This window comes from Sus scrofa, chromosome 13, assembly GCF_000003025.6.
Source record: "Sus scrofa isolate TJ Tabasco breed Duroc chromosome 13, Sscrofa11.1, whole genome shotgun sequence".
Classification (NCBI taxonomy): Eukaryota; Metazoa; Chordata; class Mammalia; order Artiodactyla; family Suidae; genus Sus; species Sus scrofa.
The window spans coordinates 111,482,318-111,505,341 of NC_010455.5; the positions used below are offsets into that span (position 1 = coordinate 111,482,318).

Below are 23,024 nucleotides of genomic sequence, written 5' to 3' on the forward strand. Positions count from 1 at the left end.
TACATCCAAAAAAATCAGAATACACATTCTTCTCAAATGCTCATGGAACATTCTCAAGAATCGACCACATATTGGGACATAAAGCGAATCTCAATAAATTTAGGAGCGTAGAAATTATCTCAAGTATCTTCTCTGACCACAATGCCATGAAATTAGAAATCAACCATGGGAAAAGGAAAGAGAAAAAACCTACTCCATGGAGACTAAACAACATGCTACTAAAAAACCAATGGGTCAATGAGGAAATCAAGAAGGAAATTAAAAACTACCTTGAAACAAATGATAATGAAGACACAACCTCTCAAAATCTATGGGATGCTGCGAAAGCAGTGCTCAGAGGGAAATTTATAGCAATCCAGGCCTTTCTCAAAAAAGAAGAAAGATCCCAAATTGACAACTTAACCCTCCACCTAAATGAATTAGAAAAAGAAGAACAAAGAAGTCCTAAAGTCAGCAGAAGGAAGGAAATTGTAAAGATCAAAGAAGAAATCAATAAAATAGAGACTCAAAAAACAATAGAGAAAATTAATAAAACCAAGAGCTGGTTCTTTGAAAAGGTGAACAAAATTGATAAACCCCTGGCCAGACTCACTAAAAAGAGGAGAGAAAGAACCCAAATCACCAAAATTATAAATGAAAAAGGAGAAATCACAACGGATACAGCAGAAATACAAAAAACCATAAGAGAATACTATGAACAACTATATGGCAATAAGTTTGACAATCTGGAAGAAATGGACAATTTTCTAGAATCTTACAGCCTGCCAAAACTGAATCAAGCAGAAACAGACCAACTGAACAGACCAATCACTAGAAATGAAATTGAAGAGGTCATAAAATCACTCCCTACAAATAAAAGCCCAGGACCAGATGGCTTCACAGGTGAATTCTATCAAACATATAAAGAGGAATTGGTGCCCATCCTCCTTAAACTCTTTCAAAAGGTTGAAGAAGAAGGAATACTCCCAAAGACATTCTATGAGGCCACCATCACCCTCATTCCAAAACCAGGCAGAGATACCACCAAAAAAGAAAACTATCGCCCAATATCATTGATGAATATAGATGCAAAATTTCTCAACAAAATCTTAGCCAACCGAATCCAACAACATATCAAAAAAATTATACACCATGACCAGGTTGGGTTCATCCCAGGTTCACAAGGATGGTTCAACATACGCAAATCAATCAACATCATACACCACATTAACAAAAAAAAAGTCAAAAATCATATGATCATCTCAATAGACGCAGAAAAAGCATTTGACAAAGTTCAACATCCATTCATGATCAAGACCCTCGCCAAAGTGGGTATAGAGGGAACATTCCTGAATATAATCAAAGCCATTTATGATAAACCCACAGCAAATATAATCCTCAATGGGGAAAAACTGAAAGCCTTCTCACTCAAATCTGGAACAAGACAGGGATGCCCACTCTCACCACTGCTCTTCAACATAGTTTTGGAAGTCTTAGCCACAGCAATTAGACAAACAAAAGAAATCAAAGGCATCCATATAGGAAGAGAAGAGATCAAACTGTCACTGTATGCAGATGACATGATTCTATACCTAGAAAACCCTAAGGACTCAACCCCAAAACTCCTTGAACTGATTAATAAATTCAGCAAAGTGGCAGGATATAAGATTAACATTCAGAAGTCAGTTGCATTTCTGTATACCAGCAATGAAGCATTAGAAAAGGAATACAAAAATACGATACCTTTTAAAATTGTACCTCACAAAATCAAATACCTCGGAATACACCTAACCAAAGAGGTAAAGGACCTATATGCCGAGAACTATAAAACCTTAATCAAAGAAATCAAAGAAGATGTAAAAAAATGGAAAGATATTCCATGTTCCTGGATTGGAAAAATCAATATTGTGAAAATGGCCATCCTACCCAAAGCAATCTACAGATTCAATGCAATCCCTATCAAATTACCCATGACATTTTTCACAGAACTAGAACAAACAATCCAAACATTTATATGGAACAACAAAAGACCCAGAATCGCCAAAGCAATCCTGAGAAACAAAAACCAAGCAGGAGGCATAACTCTCCCAGACTTCAAGAAATACTACAAAGCCACAGTCATCAAAACAGTGTGGTACTGGTATCAAAACAGACAGACAGACCAATGGAACAGAATAGAGAATCTGGAAATTAACCCTGACACCTATGGTCAATTAATCTTTGACAAGGGAGGCAAGAACATCAAATGGGAAAAGGAAAGTCTATTCAGCAAGCATTGCTGGGAAACCTGGACAGCTGTATGCAAAGCAATGAAACTAGAACACACCCTCACACCATGCACAAAAATAAACTCCAAATGGCTGAAAGACTTAAATATACGACAGGACACCATCAAACTCCTAGAAGAAAACATAGGCAAAACACTCTCTGACATCAACATCATGAATATTTTCTCAGGTCAGTCTCCCAAAGCAATAGAAACTAGAGCAAAAATAAACCCATGGGACCTCATCAAACTGAAAAGCTTTTGCACAGCAAAGGAAACCCAAAAGAAAACAAAAAGACAACTTACAGAATGGGAGAAAATAGTTTCAAATGATGCAACTGACAAGGGCTTAATCTCTAGAATATACAAGCAACTTATACAACTCAACAGCAAAAAAACCAATCAATCAATGGAAAAATGGGCAAAAGACCTGAATAGACATTTCTCCAAGGAAGATATACAGATGGCCAACAAACACATGAAAAAATGCTCAACATCGCTGATTATAAGAGAAATGCAAATCAAAACTACCATGAGATACCACCTCACACCAGTCAGAATGGCCATCATTAATAAATCCACAAATAACAAGTGCTGGAGGGGCTGTGGAGAAAAGGGAACCCTCCTGCACTGTTGGTGGGAATGTAAACTGGTACAGCCACTATGGAGAACAGTTTGGAGATACCTTAGAAATCTATACATAGAACTTCCATATGACCCTGCAATCCCACTCTTGGGCATCTATCCGGACAAAGCTCTACTTAAAAGAGACACATGCACCCGCATGTTCATTGCAGCACTATTCACAATAGCCAGGACATGGAAACAATCCAAATGTCCATCGACAGAGGATTGGATTCGGAAGATGTGGTATATATACACGATGGAATACTACTCAGCCATAAAAAAGGATGACATCATGCCATTTGCAGCAACATGGATGGAACTAGAGAATCTCATACTGAGTGAAATGAGCCAGAAAGACAAAGACAAATACCATATGATATCACTTATAACTGGAATCTAATATCCAGCACAAATGAACATCTCCTCAGAAAAGAAAATCAATCATGGACTTGGAGAAGAGACTTGTGGTTGCCTGATGGGAGGGGGAGGGAGTGGGAGGGATCGGGAGCTTGGGCTTATCAGTCACAACGTAGAATAGATTTACAAGGAGATCCCGCTGAATAGCATTGAGAACTATGTCTAGATACTCATGTTGCAACAGAAGAAATGGTGGGGGAAAAACTGTAATTGTAATGTATACATGTAAGGATAACCTGACCCCCTTGCTGTACAGTGGGAAAATAAAATTTAATAAAAAAAAAAAAAAAAAAAAAAAAAAAAAAAAAAAAAAAGATAACATGTGATATAGAAACAGAAAACTAGGGGCCAAGGCACAATAGTGAAGTGTGGGAAAAATCAGGAAGCATCAGAAGATTGTTGATGATTATTTTTCACTTTCAAATTAGTGTTTAAGCAAATCTTAGTTGGTGAAAGAGGTACATTCAGTTAAATTAAACTATCATGAAATACAAAGAAAAAAGGCCACAAACAGGAGAGGAGAGGGTGTGGAGGAGGCAGTTGGCTTCAGTACTTGATTTCCAAATATTTGAAAAAATTTCTTTTGGAAATGGGTTTCCATTTGGTCCATGTGGCCTCACTGGGAAACAATTCATGGAAGTTTTTAGGGAGTAGAAATCCACTTGAAATGAGAAAGCCATTTAATAATTAGCAAGTTATAAGTGAGCTCTTCCCTTTGGATATATTTTAACAGAAAGTCATTGACAGTTTGTTGGGAGAGGACAGGATAAGAACAGATGTGTATGTTGTGAAACCAGCAAACCCTAAATTATCCCTATAATTCTAAGAAATTATGACTCTTTAATTGACATTTGGTATGACTTCTTGCTGACATTTTGAATAATAAATAAGAAAGAAAACCTGAAGATTATTTTTGGTTAAGTATTTCAAATACTACAGGTTACCCCACAAATACAACAGATCTTTGCATTTTCCTTTATTGCTTCTAGCATTTGCTTTTATAGGGCATAGATCAAGAAGAATCTATGAAAATAGTGTTCATATTTTAAAAATCATGTCATTACAGCAGCATGCCTGGGAGAATAGTTCCTGGGATGCCTAAAATTTATATTGGGTTGTAAAACTGAGGTATGGGCCAAGGGTTAACAACCTTGAATTTTGCCCTTAAAATTAGTCTCAGAAAATCTACTTCATTATAAATACATTACTACTGAGTAGTGTCCTTCTGATTGATATGCCCAGAGCTACCTTTTTCAGCAGACTTTTAAGTACCAATCCTTCATTTTGGTTCTAAAAATGAAATGGGCTCCTCCTTCCTAGTTGGGACATCAATTTTTACCTGCCAATATAGTTTGATGAGCTTGCTTATATACTGTTCACTTCCTCCGCAGAGCCAGAACATGTAGTCAGCAATCATGGCACTCCTAAGAACAAGGACAGATTTTTTTTTTTAAACAAATTTATAGAATGGAAGGAAAACTATAACAGGCAGTATATATAAATAATGGAGATTTCGTAATGTATAAATTTGACTAGACTAATATTAAGCAAAACGTAAGGCACATTTTAAAATGTAGAAAGTAGGTTTTTTTTTTTTTTTTTGGTTGCTAAACTAAAACAATAAGAGAAACAACACGCCATTTGTTTTTCTATTTGTATGGTATAAAAACATTTAGGGAGTTCCCTTGTGGCACAGGGGTTAAAGATCTGGCATGGTCACTATGGAGGCTTGGGTCACTGCTGTGGTGCGAGTTCAGCCCCAGGCCTGGGAACTTCTACATGTTGCGGGCATGGCCAAAAAAAAAAATAATATTTAAAGACTGCAAGAGAATGCTTTGTTTTGTTTACCTTTCATCAAGCTTCAAAGCATTTATAGAGTGACATATTTTATGGACTCCACAATGCCTTCAAACCCAGCATAGCATATACAGTCAACAATTATACTGAAGTTTAAGCATATCTCAGACTTTACCTAAATTACAGATTATTTCCCCACTGATTAAACTAGCCACCTTAAAATTGAAAGTAAAAAATTTTCAATTCAACAACACTGCCCTCCCCCAGCCTTTATGTTTAATTGAATTAGTTTTAGATTCTAGTGTGTACAACCACCACCTTAGTCTTATTAAGCTATTAAAAACTATTGTGCAATGGATATTAATTCATTGCTTAGCACCCTTTAGAAAATCAGTTTACTTTTACGACTGTTTCTCCGCTAGACCTCTCTATTTCTTTTCTCCAGAGATTCCAAATCCAATTAAATGTGACTAGAAGTAATTCCAAATTGTCACATTGGCCAATTAAACATGTAATAATCCTGTGTACCTAATCACTAGTACCAAAAGTTTATTTATTTAAGCAGACCTATCATGGTGTTCTCTGAATGTTTTTCTTATCTTTGCCAGCAGATATGTGTTGTTTCTTGACATCACTGTAAATTGAATTAGAAAATTTCTTCCCCTAAATATAGGTGGTTTAAGGCATAGCAGCCATAAACTTACTACGGTACTCGAAGAATTAGAATGTTCAGATTCTTGCTCAGGACAGACGAAAAATTAAGACTCTAAAGGATTTAACATGAAAAAAAAAATACCACCATTTGATGGGTTATTCAGCTCAGCATTTCTCTTTTTATACATTTAGTATTGGAATGAAGCTATCTACTGATATTTCAAAAATAAATGACAATAATTTAAGAATAACTAATTTTTTAGAAATCTTGTATATTTTACAAAGCCTTAGTTTAATGATAAGATAAAATGAGCTAGGAAATTTTGATGTTGCATGACCATGTATGGAGTAGAAAACAAGTTATAAAAATTAAACTAGAGAGGGGTGAAGTGAATTTCAAGTATTTACATTTTGATAGGATACTTGCAAAATTTTTCCTCCTGTGACAACCTAAAAAGGAAGTCTACTTGATGTGTAGGTGCCTACCATCTAATGGAAATTCATTTAATAAATTCTGAATTTAAGAAATCAAGGAAAAATATAAAATCTTAGTCTCAAGGAAAGCCCACACTGTATTTATAGAAGTTGGGTACTGTTAAGTGATGACTTGATTCTGTACTCTGATTGTTCCTTCCATCAGCATTTGGATAAGTAAATATGGCTCAGAAAAACACTGTCTACTGAAACCAGTCATCGGTTAAACCAGGGGTGAGCAACATTTTTTTGTAAAGGGTCAGATAGTAAATATTTCAGGCTTTGTAGGCTATACTTACTCACCTTCACCTTTCAGAAACAGCTGTAGACAGTAGGTAAACAAATAGGTGGGACAATGTTCTAACAAGACTTTATTTACAAAATGCATGTGCTGGGTCAGATTTGGCATAGTTTGTCTAACTAAGATAAACAAATTAGTAGGTTGAGCAGCAGATGGCAGTTTTGGTGTAACTGTCAATCAATAGTCAGACATCAGCTTTTATACATTCTGGCAGCAGGTTCCCTTAAATATTTCGGGGACGAGGTATATATTATACTAACATTACTGATCAGAGTTCAGTAAAGAAATTTTACAGTTTTGAAGCATGCAAAAAGTATAAAGGATAACTCTGGATGATATACACAGTGTTTTGAGTTAGTTAAACTCAGATTGATTGTTCCCATCATGTTGGTGATTGCCATCCTTGGATTGGAACTAATCTGAGGGAAGAGTAGGTGGGTCACTGCAGTCACTTCTAGGGCTTTTCTGCATTTTTAAAGCTTTTAGTGGTTTTGAGTTCACCACTGTAAAATTAGGAGCTTTAGCATTTGTAGTAATGTTTTCCCAAAGTTGCCTTTTCTATTATAATGTGTTGTCAGATTGCCACTTTCTTATGTATGATTTTATTGCACCTGGGGATTTCAAGTCTATTTCCAACGGAACACATCTCCAAATCTTTACTGAAATAAATGAGGAGCTAGGATTCATTGAAATTTGCTACTTGCCCTCAGTGAAGCACAATTATTATTATCAGAAAAAGATACCAGTGTTAAATAGTATAGTTTCCTAGAGCTACATGTTTGCTGAGACATTTTTCATACATATAATGTACTTCTTCCAGTATCCAGCACAGAACTGTGTTCCAACCCCTGTTCTAATCCCATTTTCCTTCCTGTGGAAATGGCAGTCCTCCCCCCGCCCCCGCCACCTTCCTTTGTCTGGGTTCCTATTGTGGCTCTGCCATAGAGCTTAGCCTTTATGAATCAGTGTGAAAATCAGTTGAAGAACATGATAAGGGCATGGAAATAACATTATACCATGTAATATTTGTGAGGCAAGAGAGTTTTTTTTTTTTTTTTAATCATGCTGAATTTATAAAGGGCAAAGATAATTAATTAACCCAGAGTAACTACAGGGAATCAAGTACCTTGTAGGATCCTAGTTTTGGCTGAGTCACCCCAGGAAATGAAAGGAAAACCATAACCCATCACTCTTCCTACTTTTCTTCAGGTGTCTTTGTTTACCTTTAGACGAATATCCTAGATGTTAGTCAGTGTGATTCATTGTAATTTCTAAATGTCTTCCTTTCACCATCTTTATTCTATTCAACTTTTATTTAATCTACTGAATGCTGTAGCTGCCCTGGAACTGTAAGATCACATGAGCCAAACCTTTTGAATTGACGGTTGATGGTTTAGTATCTGTCAGTTTTTGAGCCTTTACTAAGTGCTAAGTACCATGATAAGCACTTTACATAGCAGAGTGTGAATCCAACCCACTCACAGTTCTGTACCAGATCTCATCCTGTCTTGCCCACCCATGGAAACTGCTCCAGCAATTCTCTTTCTCTCTCCCTCTCTCTTTAAATGTCTACTTTTTTCCTGGAGCTTTTCTACTAACACACAGAAATGCTGCTCTATCACCTTAAAACTAAACACCCCAAAAGTCTCTCCTGATTCACTTCCCTTCCAGTTATCATCTTAAGTCTTTCTTTCTCTTTAAAAAAAAAACCCCAAGCAAATGGAAGAACAAAAACACTCCTCTGGAACTCACTCCAGCAAGGCTCTTACTTCCATCACTTCACTGAAACTGCTCTTATCATACAGTTAATGGTCTCCACACTCCTAAATTCGATAGCTCAGTTCTCAGTCTTTATTTTACATGTGCTTTCGGATGTGATCATTCTCTCCTCCTCCTCCAAGTGGGAAAGGATCCACTTCCCACTTGGCTCTCACGACTCTGCTCTTTGTGATTTCCCTCCTATCTTACAGGTTGCTCTTTTCAGTCTCCTTTGCTGGTATCTCCTCATATCATATCATCCCCTGGACTTCTAAACTTTAAGTTCCTCAGGTCACAAGACCCATTCTCTTTCTTTTTATACTCAAATCCCTTGGTGATCTCACCAGTTTCATTTTTTTTTTAATTATGTGTTTTCTTTATATGGAATGTCATTGTCTTAGAGCAAATATAAGTTCCTTTTTTTTTTTACATTAAAATTAAAAAAAACTTAAAAGGAAACCAAGCTAGAACAAGTATAACAATTCAATTACAAAGCTTCATGGTTTTAAACACCATCTGTGGGTTGACAACTCTTACATTTATACCCTGAGTTTACTCCTCTTCTTGGATCTGCAGACTCTTATAAAAGCTGCCTTCTCAACATTTCTCCTTAGATACCTAATAGGTATTTCACACTTACTTCCATACCTGAGGCCCTGATCTTCCTTATCCCCCCTCCCCCAGTCTCTAGTAGTCTCTTCTATCTAACCAATTTATAAGGTAAAAAATCTTAGAGTCATCAATTCTTCTCTTTGTCACACATTCCCCATAGAATCCAAAATAAATTCCACTCAGCCTACCTTTAACCTATTTCAGAATCCTGCCACTTCTCACCACCTCCAGCATTACGTCTGGGCCATCATGTCTCACCAGGATTGTTGCGACAGCCTCCACGGGCTCCCTGCTTCTCTGCACCCCTCTCTCTTTTCAACACAGTAGTCAGGGCATTCCCATTAAAATTAGTGCGCCAAGAGCATGTCACTGTTCTGCTTAAACTTGCAAAGCCTTCCTGCCTCACTCTGAGTAGAAACCAGCCTTTAAAATGCCATTTGAGGAAGTTCCCATTGTGGTTCAGAGGTAGTGAGCCTGACTAGTATCCACGAGGACTCGGGTTCAATCCCTGGCCTTGCTCAGTGGGTTAAGGATCCAGCATTGCCGTGAGCTGCGGTGTAGGTCGCAGACACGGCTCAGATCCCATGTTGCTGTGGCTGTGGTGTAGTCCAGCAGCTACAGCTCTGATTGAACCCCTAGCCTGGCAACATCCATATGCTTCAGGTGAGACCATAAAACAAACAAAACAAAACAAAAATGCCATTTGTACCTCATTCATCTGGTCACATGTTACTTCTCTGATCTCCTTTCCTACTTAATCCAAACTGTCCACTTGCTTTCCTCAAAAAGAACAGATACTATTGCCCCTGGAATTTTGCACCTGACAATCTCTGTCATGGAATCTTCTTTCCCTAGACACCCCTAACTCTTTTGCTCACCCTCTTCAGGTCTTTATCCAGCATTATTTTCTCCATAAGGTCCACCCTGACACATTCTAATGCCAAAAAATGCCAAGTCATTCTTGCTTACTTTTTCCTTGGCTGAAGTTCCCAGCACCATTCTACATAGTGTTTATTTTATTATTTTTAGTTTTGGTAGTGTCCATTACTATTTTTCTCTACTGTAGGTGTCAGAAAACCACAGCCTGTGGGTCAGATCTGGTCTAACACTTGCATTTATAAGTGAAGTTTTAATGCAATATAACAATGCTGCTTCATTTGTGCATTGTTTATGTTTTGCCTATGACTGCTTCTGTGCTACAATAGCAGAGGTGAATAATTATGACAGAGACCATATGGCCCACAAGGTCTAAAATATTTACTATCTTGCCCTTTACTGGATTGGAAGCTCCCCGAGAGCAGGGACTTTTGTCTTGTTGATTCACTGCTCTATCTGCCAAGGATAGTACCTGGCACTGTTAGTGTGACCCTGTATAGTGTGGTAGTCACACAATAAAAATTTATGATTAAATGACAACATATTATCTTATTTATTTGTTTAAACTAAAAAGCTTTAAAATCTTACTACATAAAACCTGAGACCTACAGAGTTACAGAGTTTACTAGGATTGAAACACAAGCAGTCTGGTCTTGGGTTATCTCACTCTTCATATTTAACAGAAAGCTTTTGTAGTGGAGGTGACATGGGAATGGAGGAATAGACTGGGCTTTCTCAATTTCATTTGATGTAGAATCCAATGCAATATTTAGCTCATATGAAAGCTTGATAAATGCTAACAGATGTATTTATTACACAAATTAAAGAGTAATGGTACCAGGGAGCACATGGATTAATATGTTGTGTTTAAAATGTCTTCAGTCATGTATCAACAAGTATTGTTTCTTTGCAAGCAAATCTATTCTTTCAATGGTATATTTGAATTCATTTTACAAAACTGTTTCTGATGTCACATTTGCTTAATACATATGCTAAATGTAAAAGGGTCAGAATCTGGCTTTCAAATATATATGCACCTAAAAGAAAAGATTTTATGTCATGAACTCAGCTTATTGTGAGGCAAATACTACTCCTATTGAACTGGAAAATACACAATAAAATAATTTGACGTGTTATTATTTATAAGATAGGTATCAGTGTTGTTTTCCAAATTATTACTGTAAAAGCATCAATTATATGTAAAGATATCCATACTGGGTGATTTTACACATTGAATATTGCTAAACAGACGGTGCAATTCTAAAAGTATGTGAATATATTCTTGATATTTCTCAAGGCCTTTGTTCAGATTCAAAATTTATAGCATTTCTACTCTGTGTGGCCACATGGTGGTGTAAAACAGTAAGATATGGATTAAAAAAAAAAATCACAGCACACTGTCAGCTGTGTGGTCTCACTGGGCTGACTGGCAGGACCTTGAAAAGTCATTCTGTTCAGCACCTTGCCTTTGGGCAGGATCACACTTAAACCTTTCAAATGAGACTGATGAGAATCTCTTCTGTTTAAGACTTCCATGAAAGAACAGTGCTCTGCTTTCCTCACTGATTCCAGAGTTTTACAGCCATAAATAGCATCTTTAGTGGGTTTAGTCTTCAGTGGGCTTCAATTTTCTATTCAGTGTTAATGCAAGCCCAACTAGGTTTTATCCTCTGACTAGTAGTTCTATACATCCTCACAATGGTTTATTAATCTTTTCTTCCCCAGGTTAATTAATTAACTTCAATTGCTTTAATCTTTCTCTATGGGTCCCCTTTGCTTGACTTTAGTCACTTTCATGGTTTTCTTTTCAACTTAAGTTCCTCTTCTCTTTCTTCTACAACCAGAAATTGACCTCTCTCAAGAGTCTAAAGATAATCTCATGGAATTTGTATGCAGCTATTTCATTTATGTAACTGTTGTAGGTATTTCTTAGACATGTATCTATCAGATAGTTTTAACTACAGAATTCTTCTTTATTTTCAACATATTTAATAAATTGCTTCCTTCTTCCTCTATTTTAAAGCTCAAAAGCATATGTATATACATGCTATTAATTTTACATAAATTAATACTGATGTAAAGTACATATTCATTTTGAATACAAATATATCCTAGTATTAAAGAGATGATATTCTGATCAGGAGGAGAGCCAAACTAGCAAATTCACTCAAACACACATTTGCACACACATACACAAGGCATTTTCCATGCAACAATCAGCCACAATCGTCATTAAAAAACATAACTGTAAATTACCTCAATAAAAGCCAAGCTCCTATGGTGGCCTACTGTCTTGTAATAGGCTGTCACTGTTTTCATCTTCAACACATTTTCCATCACCCTCCAGTCAAGTGTGGCTTATTCAGTTGCTCAAAGCATTTGTGCATATGGTCCCTCCTGCCTGGAATCTATTCCCTCACTTATTCATCTGGCTGCTCCTTCTCAAGATTCAGGCCTTTAGGCTTTAGCTCAAACATTGGTAACCTCTTCAGGAAGCCCTACTCTGACCATTTTATCCAAATAAGTTGTGCTCTACTGCAACCAGAACCTGATCCTTTTCCTGCACAAGTCTCACAGTGTGTAATTACTGGTTAGTTTCTTTGTTTATTACCTCATTTCCCTAAACCTGTATTATCTGATATGGTAGCCACTAGCCATATGTGTCTATTTATATTTAAATGAGTTAAAATTAAAATTTAAAATTCAGTTTCTAGGTACACAAGGTACATTTCAAGTGCTCAGTAGCCACCTGTGAGTAGCAGCTACTGTATTGAATGACATGGAACATCTCCGTCAACTCTGGAAGCCCTGCTCTGGACTAAGCCACAGGAGACTACCAGGCTAGAGTGCTTCTCATGATGCCTAGTAAATAGGTGCTTGTGGGGGTTATTTATTTATTTATTTGAAGTATAGTTGATTTATCATGTGTTAATTTCTGCTATACAGCAAAGTGATTCATATATGTATGAATCTTTTAAAAATACTTCACTTGTTTAGATTTTATTCTAGGTGTGTCTGTGAGGATGTTTGGGAGTGAGATTCATATATAAATCTATAGGCTGAGTGAAGCAGATTGCTCTTCCCCTTGTGGGTGTGGTTCATCCAACCTGTTGAAGGCCTGGTAGAACCAAAGACTGACCACAGGATAATTCACTTTCTGATTGTCTTTGGGCTGAGCCAGATCTTCTCCTGCCTTTGGATTCAGTCTTGGATCCACATTTATACTCCTGGCTCTCCTGGCTCTTAGACTTTCAAACTTGGAGCACAGCTCTAGCCCTGGCTCTTCTGAGTTTTGCACTTGCCATCTAAGCCTCATAGGACTTCTCGGCCCCATAATTACATAAGCTAATTCCATGGATACTTATTTCCTATTGGTTCTGATTCTTTGGAGAACCTGACTAATACAGTGCTCAGTAACTTATATCTGCTTTTGTTTGCAGTTTGCTCTGGTCATCTTCCACCCACTTCTGTACCCCTAGTCCTTTTAGGTTCGTCAGGAGGCTCAGCCCATGCAGTGTATGCCCCTCAACAGTTGATGGACTTTGAAGCAGTTGCTGTTGCATCTCTGGACCTTTGTAACAAGTCTGCCTCTGTGCCTAATTGCATAATTCTAATTCTAATAGCTGAAAGTTGTTTCTGAAACCACATCTCTACTACTTGTGGGCCAAATTTAGTTATAGTGTCTCGACTTTGATTATCACTCCATATGGTGATTATGGAGTTCTAGCTATGCTTATTCCTGCCAGATTGTCCATTAATGGATGAGAGTTTTTCTGGAAGTTCAAGGCCTGTCTACTAGACTGGAATTTCAAATATTGCCTATCCCTAGATTATTAATTGATATCCACAACAAACAACAACAAAAATATTATTATTATTTATAACAGCAACCAATATTTATTGAGTGCTTCCCATGTGTATAGTAATTGCTTTTACATCCGACTTAACTCTTAAAACCAAGCTATGGAATGAGGAAACTGAGGTGCCTCAAACTGAACAGGCTAATTTTCCAAAAAAGTGGTGAAAGAGTCACAATCGAATCAGATACATTTGTCATTAAAACTTGGCCTTTTAACTGTGGCTCCCTACTAGTTTCATTATGCCATTCTTTCTTTGTACATCTTTTACCAGACTTCATTAACTTTGGTTGGAATTATTTGATGCTAATTGCTTGCCAAGCTGTTGATGACTGGTATACTCTAAACGCCATATTACTGTGGTTGGCTAAACAGTGAGGGTAGTTATTATTATCTCTTGGTACCTGGTCCTCTCCCCCGACCCCATCCCTACTCCTTGCTTTTCTCACCAACAGACATGCTTTCTCCTTGGTTATGGATTATTAATTTCACATAGTAAATTTTTCCTTTCCTGCCCATATCAAGAAATGTATTACTACTCCTATAGAAAATATAGATCTAGTTGAAGAGGCCTAGATGAACAGAACTCATTTCAGATTGTACATGAAAGTTTGATATTATTTTTGATGATTAATGTGGAGCCCTCAAATAGAGTTATCAGCATTATCAGCAAATGTTTTTTACAATGAGGTATGGAGTCATGGCAACATGCGAAAGTATAAGGACATGATGCTGACCTCGATGAGCTGCCAATTTGAGTATTGATATAACAGCCATATTTGAAAAGAGTAGTCAAAACACCAGGCAGTTTTATGGCCATAAAGAACTATGCAAATGTTAAGTACATAATGTTAACTAAGAAGCACAGAGCATAAGTGTTATAGAATTTTAAAGGGGGAAATGATTACTTTTGGCCGTAATGGACTGATTCAGTGCTAAGGCCTGAAGAATGGCTATCATTATTTTTAAGTGGTGATGAAGAAAAGGGAGGATTTTTTTTTCCCCTTTTGGCCAGAGACAGAGTACCTACAAGGGCATTGAAGGTGGAAAGCATTCATGCAGAATCTGAAGAGAGGCAGAGTTTGTGTAAAAGAATAGACAGCCAGAAAATTAGGTTGGGGACATATTATGGTAGCTTTGGATTCTGAGAAAATGAGTTTGGACTTTTTTTCCTAGAAGTTAGGGAACAATTGAAGGATTATTGGTAGGGAAAGTAATACAGGATTTTACCCAGCCAAGATTTCTTGAGTTTAGCAGAGACAGTGACAGCCTCTGGCCATACTGGGGTGTCTCTCCTTTTTAGGTATGGGTTTATGGAGACCTGGGGTCCTGACAGGGCTATATGGATTTGGAAGGGGTCTGAGTATACGAATTTATTAGACTCTGGTTTGCATACTTTATTAAGTCATTCGTTCCACAAAGATGGAGATTCTAAGATGAAAAAGCCATTTCTTATCTTTAAGGTCTAATGAGGCAAACATGTACAACAATCATTATATCACAGTGAAAAGAGTGGAATAATTAATATGTACTCAAGTACAGCTGAGAGGGTGGTATGGTCAGGAAAGGAGACCTAGAGGAAATGAGATACTGCTTCAGCCTAAAATGATAAGCAGGTATTAGTCAAGCAAAGGGAGAACAAGACTGAGAAGGGCATTGAAGGTATTGGGTATGGCTGGAACACAGGTGTAGAGCTCAGAAGTGGAAGGAAGAGTGGGAAATCCCAACAGGACCTTCTTGCTTAAGTTTAGAGCAGGCAGGGAAAGCAGGGAGAGGAATGAAGGAGCTTGAATTTTATCCTACAAATTTTAAGTACTAAATGACAAGGGAAGTTACGTGGTTTAAAGAGAGAACCTTGGCAACTCTTTAGGGGATGCATTTAAGGGTGAGAAGACTAGAAGTGGGAGATCATTGTTGGAATCTTCTGAGAGAGAATTGGTGAGCTGAAACTAGGCAGTGACTGTAGACTAATAGGAAATTGAGATATTGGCACCATTCCTAAGGACAAAGTCAAATGACAAAAGGCATGTGTGAAAGCGTTTGAATCTTTGAATATGTTAACATTCCAAGTCCTGTGGTGACCCAGTGTCAGACACTAGGGGCAGTTTCCTTAAAGGTGTTTCCTACTACTCTTGTGAGAAAAGAAATAATCTAAAAGCTAATTCTTTCCTTTTACAGACAAATGAACTAATATCTGAGTTTCAAGGAAATCATAAATAATGATAACACAGTAATAATGGGTTTAGCCTGAAGCCAACAGCCTAACTCTTGGTTGTCTTAGCATAGCATCAAATTAAATGATGTGCTGCCCTGACTCTCTGAAGAGCCTTTATGGAGCCTGATAAACCCGAGAAGCTTACTTAGTACTTATTCTTGAAGGTTTCTTTCTGGAGCATTCCTCAGACAGGTCCTTGCCTGCAACCTGTCTCTTCCCCACTGTAACCTGGGTCACCCTCCCATGACCAGGAATTAAGCCCCCATCCTTGGAACATTTCTTCTCCAGCAGAGGACACCCTCACCTTTTGCTATGTGTAAAAATCCAGAACATGTTTCTCTGGAATAGGGTCATAACGTTTATCCAAATTCTTATGGGAGCAAAGAAAGGAGAAAGACTAGGAAAAAATAAGGAATGTCATCTTAGGTTATGCCGAAAAGGGAGAAAATCTCTAGAGGAGTGTCTGGCAGTACAAAAACAGGCAATCCTGAATCACACCAGGAGTTTCAGGAGCCAGTATAAAACGTAAAGCAGTTGGAAAGAAGGGTGTACAGAGCAGAAAATAAATCCATTCATAGCAGAACAGCTTACAGCAAAAGTAGCCAAAACTGTCTTGTAACTTCTTAGAAGTAAGGAAAAAGTGTAGTCTTAGTGCTTGCCATTCTATTTCCTACTCTCTTTTTAGGTAGGAAAAACAACAACAACAACAACAACAACAACAACAACAACAACCCCCCATTCAATATGTGGAGATTATACGGATATAGTCTGATGAAACATCTTGATTAGTTAGCATATTGTGCAACTGGACCACAGTCATAAACTCAGCTACATATTCTCAAACTCCTGGGACCTAGGAGAGAGTGAGATAGAGTGATTAGCTGCTATAGGCAGGCTCCTGTATGGTAAGCTCGTTCTTTGAAACTTGGAATCAGTTTTCAAAAGTATACATACATTGTGGTGAGGTTCTGAAGGCAGCTTACAGACACCCATTTAAACTATAGTTCGCTGAAATGATATGCATTTTAACAGTAAAGCAGTATTTTACTAATCAAATCAAAGAAGAAAAACACTTAATACTTCTGAATTTTTAACTGAGTGGAAGCAGATCTCATTTTCAGTGTTTCTTGGCAGTAGTCACTCTTGGAAATTTTAGGGAGTTACATGTTGTGTTGTGTGGAACTGTCCTTTGCATTGCAGGCACCCCATTCTACAACAGTGCTTGCCAGTTACTTTGACAACCTGAACACCCTTATTCACTTCCTACAAGATGGAGAGGGGCTGGAACCATTTAGAGATGTTTATGGAGATTCTTTTTTTTAATATAAAAGTATTTATTGCTTTTTTTTGAGGTTCAGGGAAAGATTTAATTTAATTATTATTTTTTACGATTTTTATTTTTTTTTCCATTATAGCTGGTTTACAGTGTTCTGTCAGTTTTCTACTGTACAGAATGGTGACCCAGTTATACATACATGTATACATTCTTTTTCCTCACATTATCATGCGCCAGCATAAGTGACCAGACATAGTTTCCAGTGCTTGAAGCACATGGATGGAACTAGAGACTCTCATACTGAATGAAGTAAGTCAGAAAAAGAAAGAGAAAGAGAAATACCGTATGATATCACTTATATCTGGAATATAATATATGGCAAAAATGAACTTTTCCACAGAAAAGAAAATCAATAGACTTGTGGTTTCAAGGGGAAGGGGAAGGAATGGGATGGATGGGGTGCTTGGGGTTAAGAGATGAAGAGTATTGCCTTTATGAAGATTCTGAAAGGGAATCAGAAGCACGTCAAAATTGATGACATAGGTTTTTAATTTTTTTAGGTTGTACAACTTGGTTGAGGCTACATTATTAAGAGTACTTTTATCTCATCATTATTAAGCAGGATAATTTTTTGGCTCCAAAATTTAAAAAGACAAGCTGGAAGAAAGCTGACCAATGCTGGCAATGTGTATTTGTCTTAGAAAAGGTTCCCCGAGATGTGATAACCTAAGCACAAAATAGTGAGAGAGAAAAGAAAAAGGGGAAACATTGCAGTATCCTATGAAGTATCCCTGGAACAAGGCCATGGAGACTTGTCTTTTACTCTTTTAGGAGATGCTTGACCTTGGACAAGTCACTTAATCCAAGTTTTCTTCCTAATATTCTATGGGCCATCTCTAGAATGAAGATGATTTTTACTAATACCAATATTCTGGAAGTGTGTGTATGTAAAATTAATAACATCTGTAAGACAATTTGAAATGAAACCTACACATTTTAAGTTGATACCATTGTTGTTAATATTACTGTTGTCAGCCAGAGGATGAAGGTAGTGGTGGCGAGAGTTGAGACTTGTCAGGTGCTCCCAACTCAGGCAAGCTTAGTTCCTGTACTGAAAGGATAGGAAAGGTGTGAAAGGTCAGAATAAGTTGAATATAGAGCTAGGAGAGAGGACCTTGTAACTAGGGAACATCTTTATATTAATATGGTCAAAATTATCACCCAGGACACTTGTGAGCCAAGGAGAATGGATCTTTATGACAGTTTTATATGTAGCATTCACAATTGAATCCAAATAGAAGAATCACTCTAACAAAACTAACAACAAAACCCTTTGTGTGAAAATCCCACAAACATGCCATAAAGAATCTGTTCTCCAAGTGTTAACAACTCACAACAGGAGACTGGCTCACTCTTCCAAGATAGCAGAGGGCTATACAGGTAACATATAAATGCTTGCCAGTTTTTATGAGTGATATATTCAGAGTAGAACATTAGGCAAAATTACGATGTGTTCAGATTTGCTTTTTGCACTTTACTAGAGCCCTTGAAAGAGTCCATGCCTCTGTTCTGTCATCTCTTTTTTTCCCCTCCATTATATTCTGCTTGTATTTTTTCCACCAAAGGTCCTCCACACTGAAATCTACCTTCTCCTGGCCTCAGATCAGTATTATAGGATTCAGTTTTTCCCTTTCTTAAAACCTTCATTTGAGCATGTAATTTTTTCAATGCCATGGTACATCTAGAGGTAAGCAGATAATTTGTGAAGCATCCAAAACTCTCCTGCCCACAAACTTTACCCTCAATGACTTAAAGCACCAAAAATGACACATTAGTCATTTCTTTAGGTTGCAGTACTAAAGTGGTACTGTATACATAGGTGTCTTTTCTAAAGATGAAGGCATTATCATTCATTAGTAACTCTGAATAAATTATTTTCATCAGATTAACAGAGAGACAGTACAGTGCAGGGATTGAAAACTCAGATGTGGGAGCTAGGCTGTGACTGAATCTCAACTTGGCCATTTTTTTATGATTTTAAACAAGTGATTTAACCTTCTTTGTACCTCAGTTTCCTCACATTTCTGTGCAAATACTAAGTTTCCAACCTCATAGGATTGTCAGGAGGATTAAATGCTCTGTTATATGTAATGCACCTGGATCAGTGCCTCATACTTAGGAAGCACTCAATTTGCAAATTATTATTCTGCCCAGACACTCACACTGGTGTTTAGGCAAATGAAATACATATCGCTTCATTGAGAAGCTTATACCCAAACAAGCTTATTTAGACTGCTTCAAAAGTGTATTGTTTTTCATTATTACTGAAGTTTTCTCTTTCACTTAAATAGCTTATTACAATACAGATAGCATAGCTTTATGAGCCTACAATAGAGAATGCCACTCTCTTGGTGCAACTGCCTTTGACCCTTACTGCATGTAAATATTCTTGTCTTCCACCCTGTCATAACACTGCCTATAAGTCTTTTCTTAGGGCCCTTTAACTCTTCCTTGTAGATTAGCTATTGGTATTCTTTAATGACCTCTCAGGTATAGTATAATTTTGAGGAGGGTGGGGATCACATCTCATTCATCACTATGGATTCACCAGAGACTTGCCACATCATTCCTAAACGAATGAATAATTGGAAGATCCATAAGGATAGAGCTCTTTGAAAGTTTGCTCAATGCTATATTCCCAAGTATTTAGAACAATGACTGGTACATAGCAGGTGGTCAATAAATACTTGCTAGTGATATTTTTATTTATTTTAATTTTTATTATATTTTTAGGGCCATAGCTGCAGCATGTGGAAATTCCCAGGCTATGGGTCAAACCGGAGCTATAGCTGCTGGCTTACACCACAGCCACAGCAATGCCAGATCCAAGCCGCATCTGCAACCTATACCACAGCTCATGGCAACGCCGGATCCTTTGACCCACTGAACAAGGCCAGGGATTGAACCCGCATCCTTATGGACACAAGTCAGGTTCATTTCTGCTGCACCATGACAGGAACTCCCTACTGAAATTTTTAAATGAAAAGGGGCACAGATGTTAAAATGGGTTTATACAATATGAAACCAAAATTTCTATTGAATTACATTAAGCGTTTTGAGATCTATTCCTCTAGAAAAAAAGGGCATTGGGGAAGCTAATTAGACACACATGCTGGGACATTTGCTTGCTCCTTTGGTTATTTCTGTACAGGTAGAGCAGGGTAGAGACATTTGTAATCTAGAAGCTCTACTTTCCTATGTCTAGGCATAGCTAGCATTTATTTACTCATCCATCCAGCCTAGAACTAAGTTTGTGAAAGGCATCGTGGTGGAGGACTGGGTAGCATGAGGTAGGATACACAAAGTTGTTGGTCACATAGTTTATGTCTGAGTAGCTGAAAGTGGAGTGCTCTTGCCCATTGTATATAAAATATTGGTCTCATCTGGTCCCCGTCTAAGAGAAATTGTGTGGCCCCTGCCTCCTGGTGAAAGAGCGGGTCTTGGCAATTCTGAACCTCTTTTCTGTCTGAACTAGGCTGGGCAGTCAAATTTTCGAGACAGTTGAGGTCACCCAGGCCCAAAATCTTGTCCAAAACTTCCATGACCAGCAATCACAGATATATAAGAGCTAGGTTGTTCAAAAGAGAAACAGTAGGAGGAGAATGGAAAAGAAAAACAAAGTGATATCACCCTCTTCTAGGTCCCCTGTCCTTCATTTTCCTTTGTACTTTAGGCTGCCTTGATGGATAACATCTTAAAAATAACATGTTTGCTCAGGAGGAAACCTTAGGAGAGAGTGGCGAGCACTGTGATGCCCACATTCTTGACTCCATGCTAAGGATGACCACACTCCCAGGTTTTCCCAAGGTACTCCTAGCTCAGGGTAATTAATAGCGCCCTTTTCATTATCAAAACTTTCATGATTTAGAAGGTAAGTTTTATGTCTCCTGTTCTTTCAGGGGAAGTGTTCCAGAGCATGAATTCACTGTTGCATGCCACCCACCATGGTTCAATGTATCTGTTTAACACTCTGTAGAGGAAATTATTTTTCTCTAGTAGAATTGTAAGCCCTTCAAGGACAAGAATCTTATTTTCTGCTTCTTCTATTCCATCTTGCAGGCATAGATGATTATATGGTAGCCTGCAATTGATTTTTATTAAATTTTATTTAATATTTTTCCTAACTTAATATTTTACAAAAAGTTATATATGTGCATTTTTTCCTACTAGATATATTTTCTTAGAGATACATGTATTCATCCTCAGACAACTTACTGCATTACTTTCTTAGGGAATTTATCAAGAGATGTAACCCATAGAAACCTTAGTTTATGTGGAAATTGTGCTTTCTAAATGCTCATTTTTCAGCTTTTAATTTATAGATTGAAATCAGAAAGGCTGACTAATAAACATTAAGATGTATTTTCATTAACTTTGCAGGTTATCCATCATGCACACCTGAACATACTATTATAAAATTTCTATTCACTCTTCCTTAGATGAAAAGAGACCACAGCAAGGTTGAAGAAAAAAAAAAAAAAAAAAAAGAGAAATTCCAGCAATGGTGAACAGTATATAAGAAAGCAAAATAGTTGGAATTAAAATGGTACGCTTGGAAGTTCCCATTGTGGCTCAGTGGATGAACCCGACTAGTATCCATTATAGTGTGGATTTGATCCTTGGCTTTGCTCAGTGGGTTAAGGATCAAGGGCATTGCTATGGCTGTGGTGTAGGCCAGCAGCTGCAACTCTGATTTGTCCCCTAGCCTCGGAACTTCCATATGCCTCAGGTGCAGCCCTAAAAAGCACACACACACATACACACAAAAGGGGGCGGGTATGCATGTTAAAAGCAAACTATTTATTTATTTGAGTATTTACTATGTGTCATTTACAATATTTTTATTATTGAGCTTTGAGGACAGAGTACATGGAAGACCTTAAAAGTGAGATGCTAGGTTCTAGTAGTGCAAATGTAGAGTTTATAAGCTAGTCATCCATTTACTTTTAAGAGAAGATTTTTCACCTTTGAACTGGTTCAGGGTATTGATTTGAGGAAATGTTTACATTTCTTTGGGGACACAGTGCTCTCTCCGTTTATTTAGATGTATCTTGAAGGGGGGTTAGTATAGGCAGAGACAGTACTCTCCAATGTTCTCTCCTTTTTTAAATCAGTTTGCATGATGCTTGTCTTTTTTTTTTTTTTAATTGTGTCTTTAGTTTTGCAAATGTGCCCATAGGCATTAAGTAAGGGTAGCATATTTGTAAGTTAAAATATAAATACATAATTTGGAAAGCAATAACAGCTGGCAAGTATTTTTTCATGTGAGTTGTTTTTTAGGAAAGAGAGTTCTACAGTCACAGGGAAACAAATCGTACCAGTTCATAGAAGAGTAAACTACAGCAAGAATCTCTTAAAAATTTTAAGTTTTGTGAAAACTTGAAAAGAATAAATATATCCCTTGGAGGAAGGTGTGGGTCTTGAAGGGTGCGTCTGGGTTGACAGGGAGGAGTGGGGGCGAGGATGGTTCACTATGAATTGTAAGTATCTAATATTCATGGTGAGAAGAGCAGAGATCCTGCTTCGTATTGCACTCACATACTCTACAAGACTCTGGGTAGAAGAATATTTAATAGAAACCCTGTTAATGAATTTCTGAGCTACGACTGGTGACCTGGGGATGATCAAAAGGTGAGACACAGGAAGTCTCAAGGCCCTGTACACACGGGATGCATTTCAGCTCTTCCTGTTTCAGGAAAGAACTCTTCCCATCAGCGGTTTTGGGCTTGCAGCCCTTAAGAGACAAAGCAATCATTTTTGCAGGAGAGGCAAGGATTTAGGAATCTAGTGCCATGGCCAGGATTTTTAGAGAATTTATTTAGGGGAAAACAAAATCTTTCACAGAAATCAATTGT

At 37.5% G+C, this 23,024-nt stretch overlaps 1 protein-coding gene across 1 annotated transcript in view; it reads right to left on the minus strand.

Moving 5' to 3' along the window:
• SPATA16 (spermatogenesis associated 16) overlaps positions 1-23,024 on the minus strand; it is a 212,172-nt gene that overhangs the window by 84,950 nt on the left and 104,198 nt on the right. Inside the window, 1 exon segment of the mRNA NM_001177914.1 lies at positions 4,629-4,713. Within this exon segment, the coding sequence (NP_001171385.1) occupies positions 4,629-4,713 (85 nt within the window).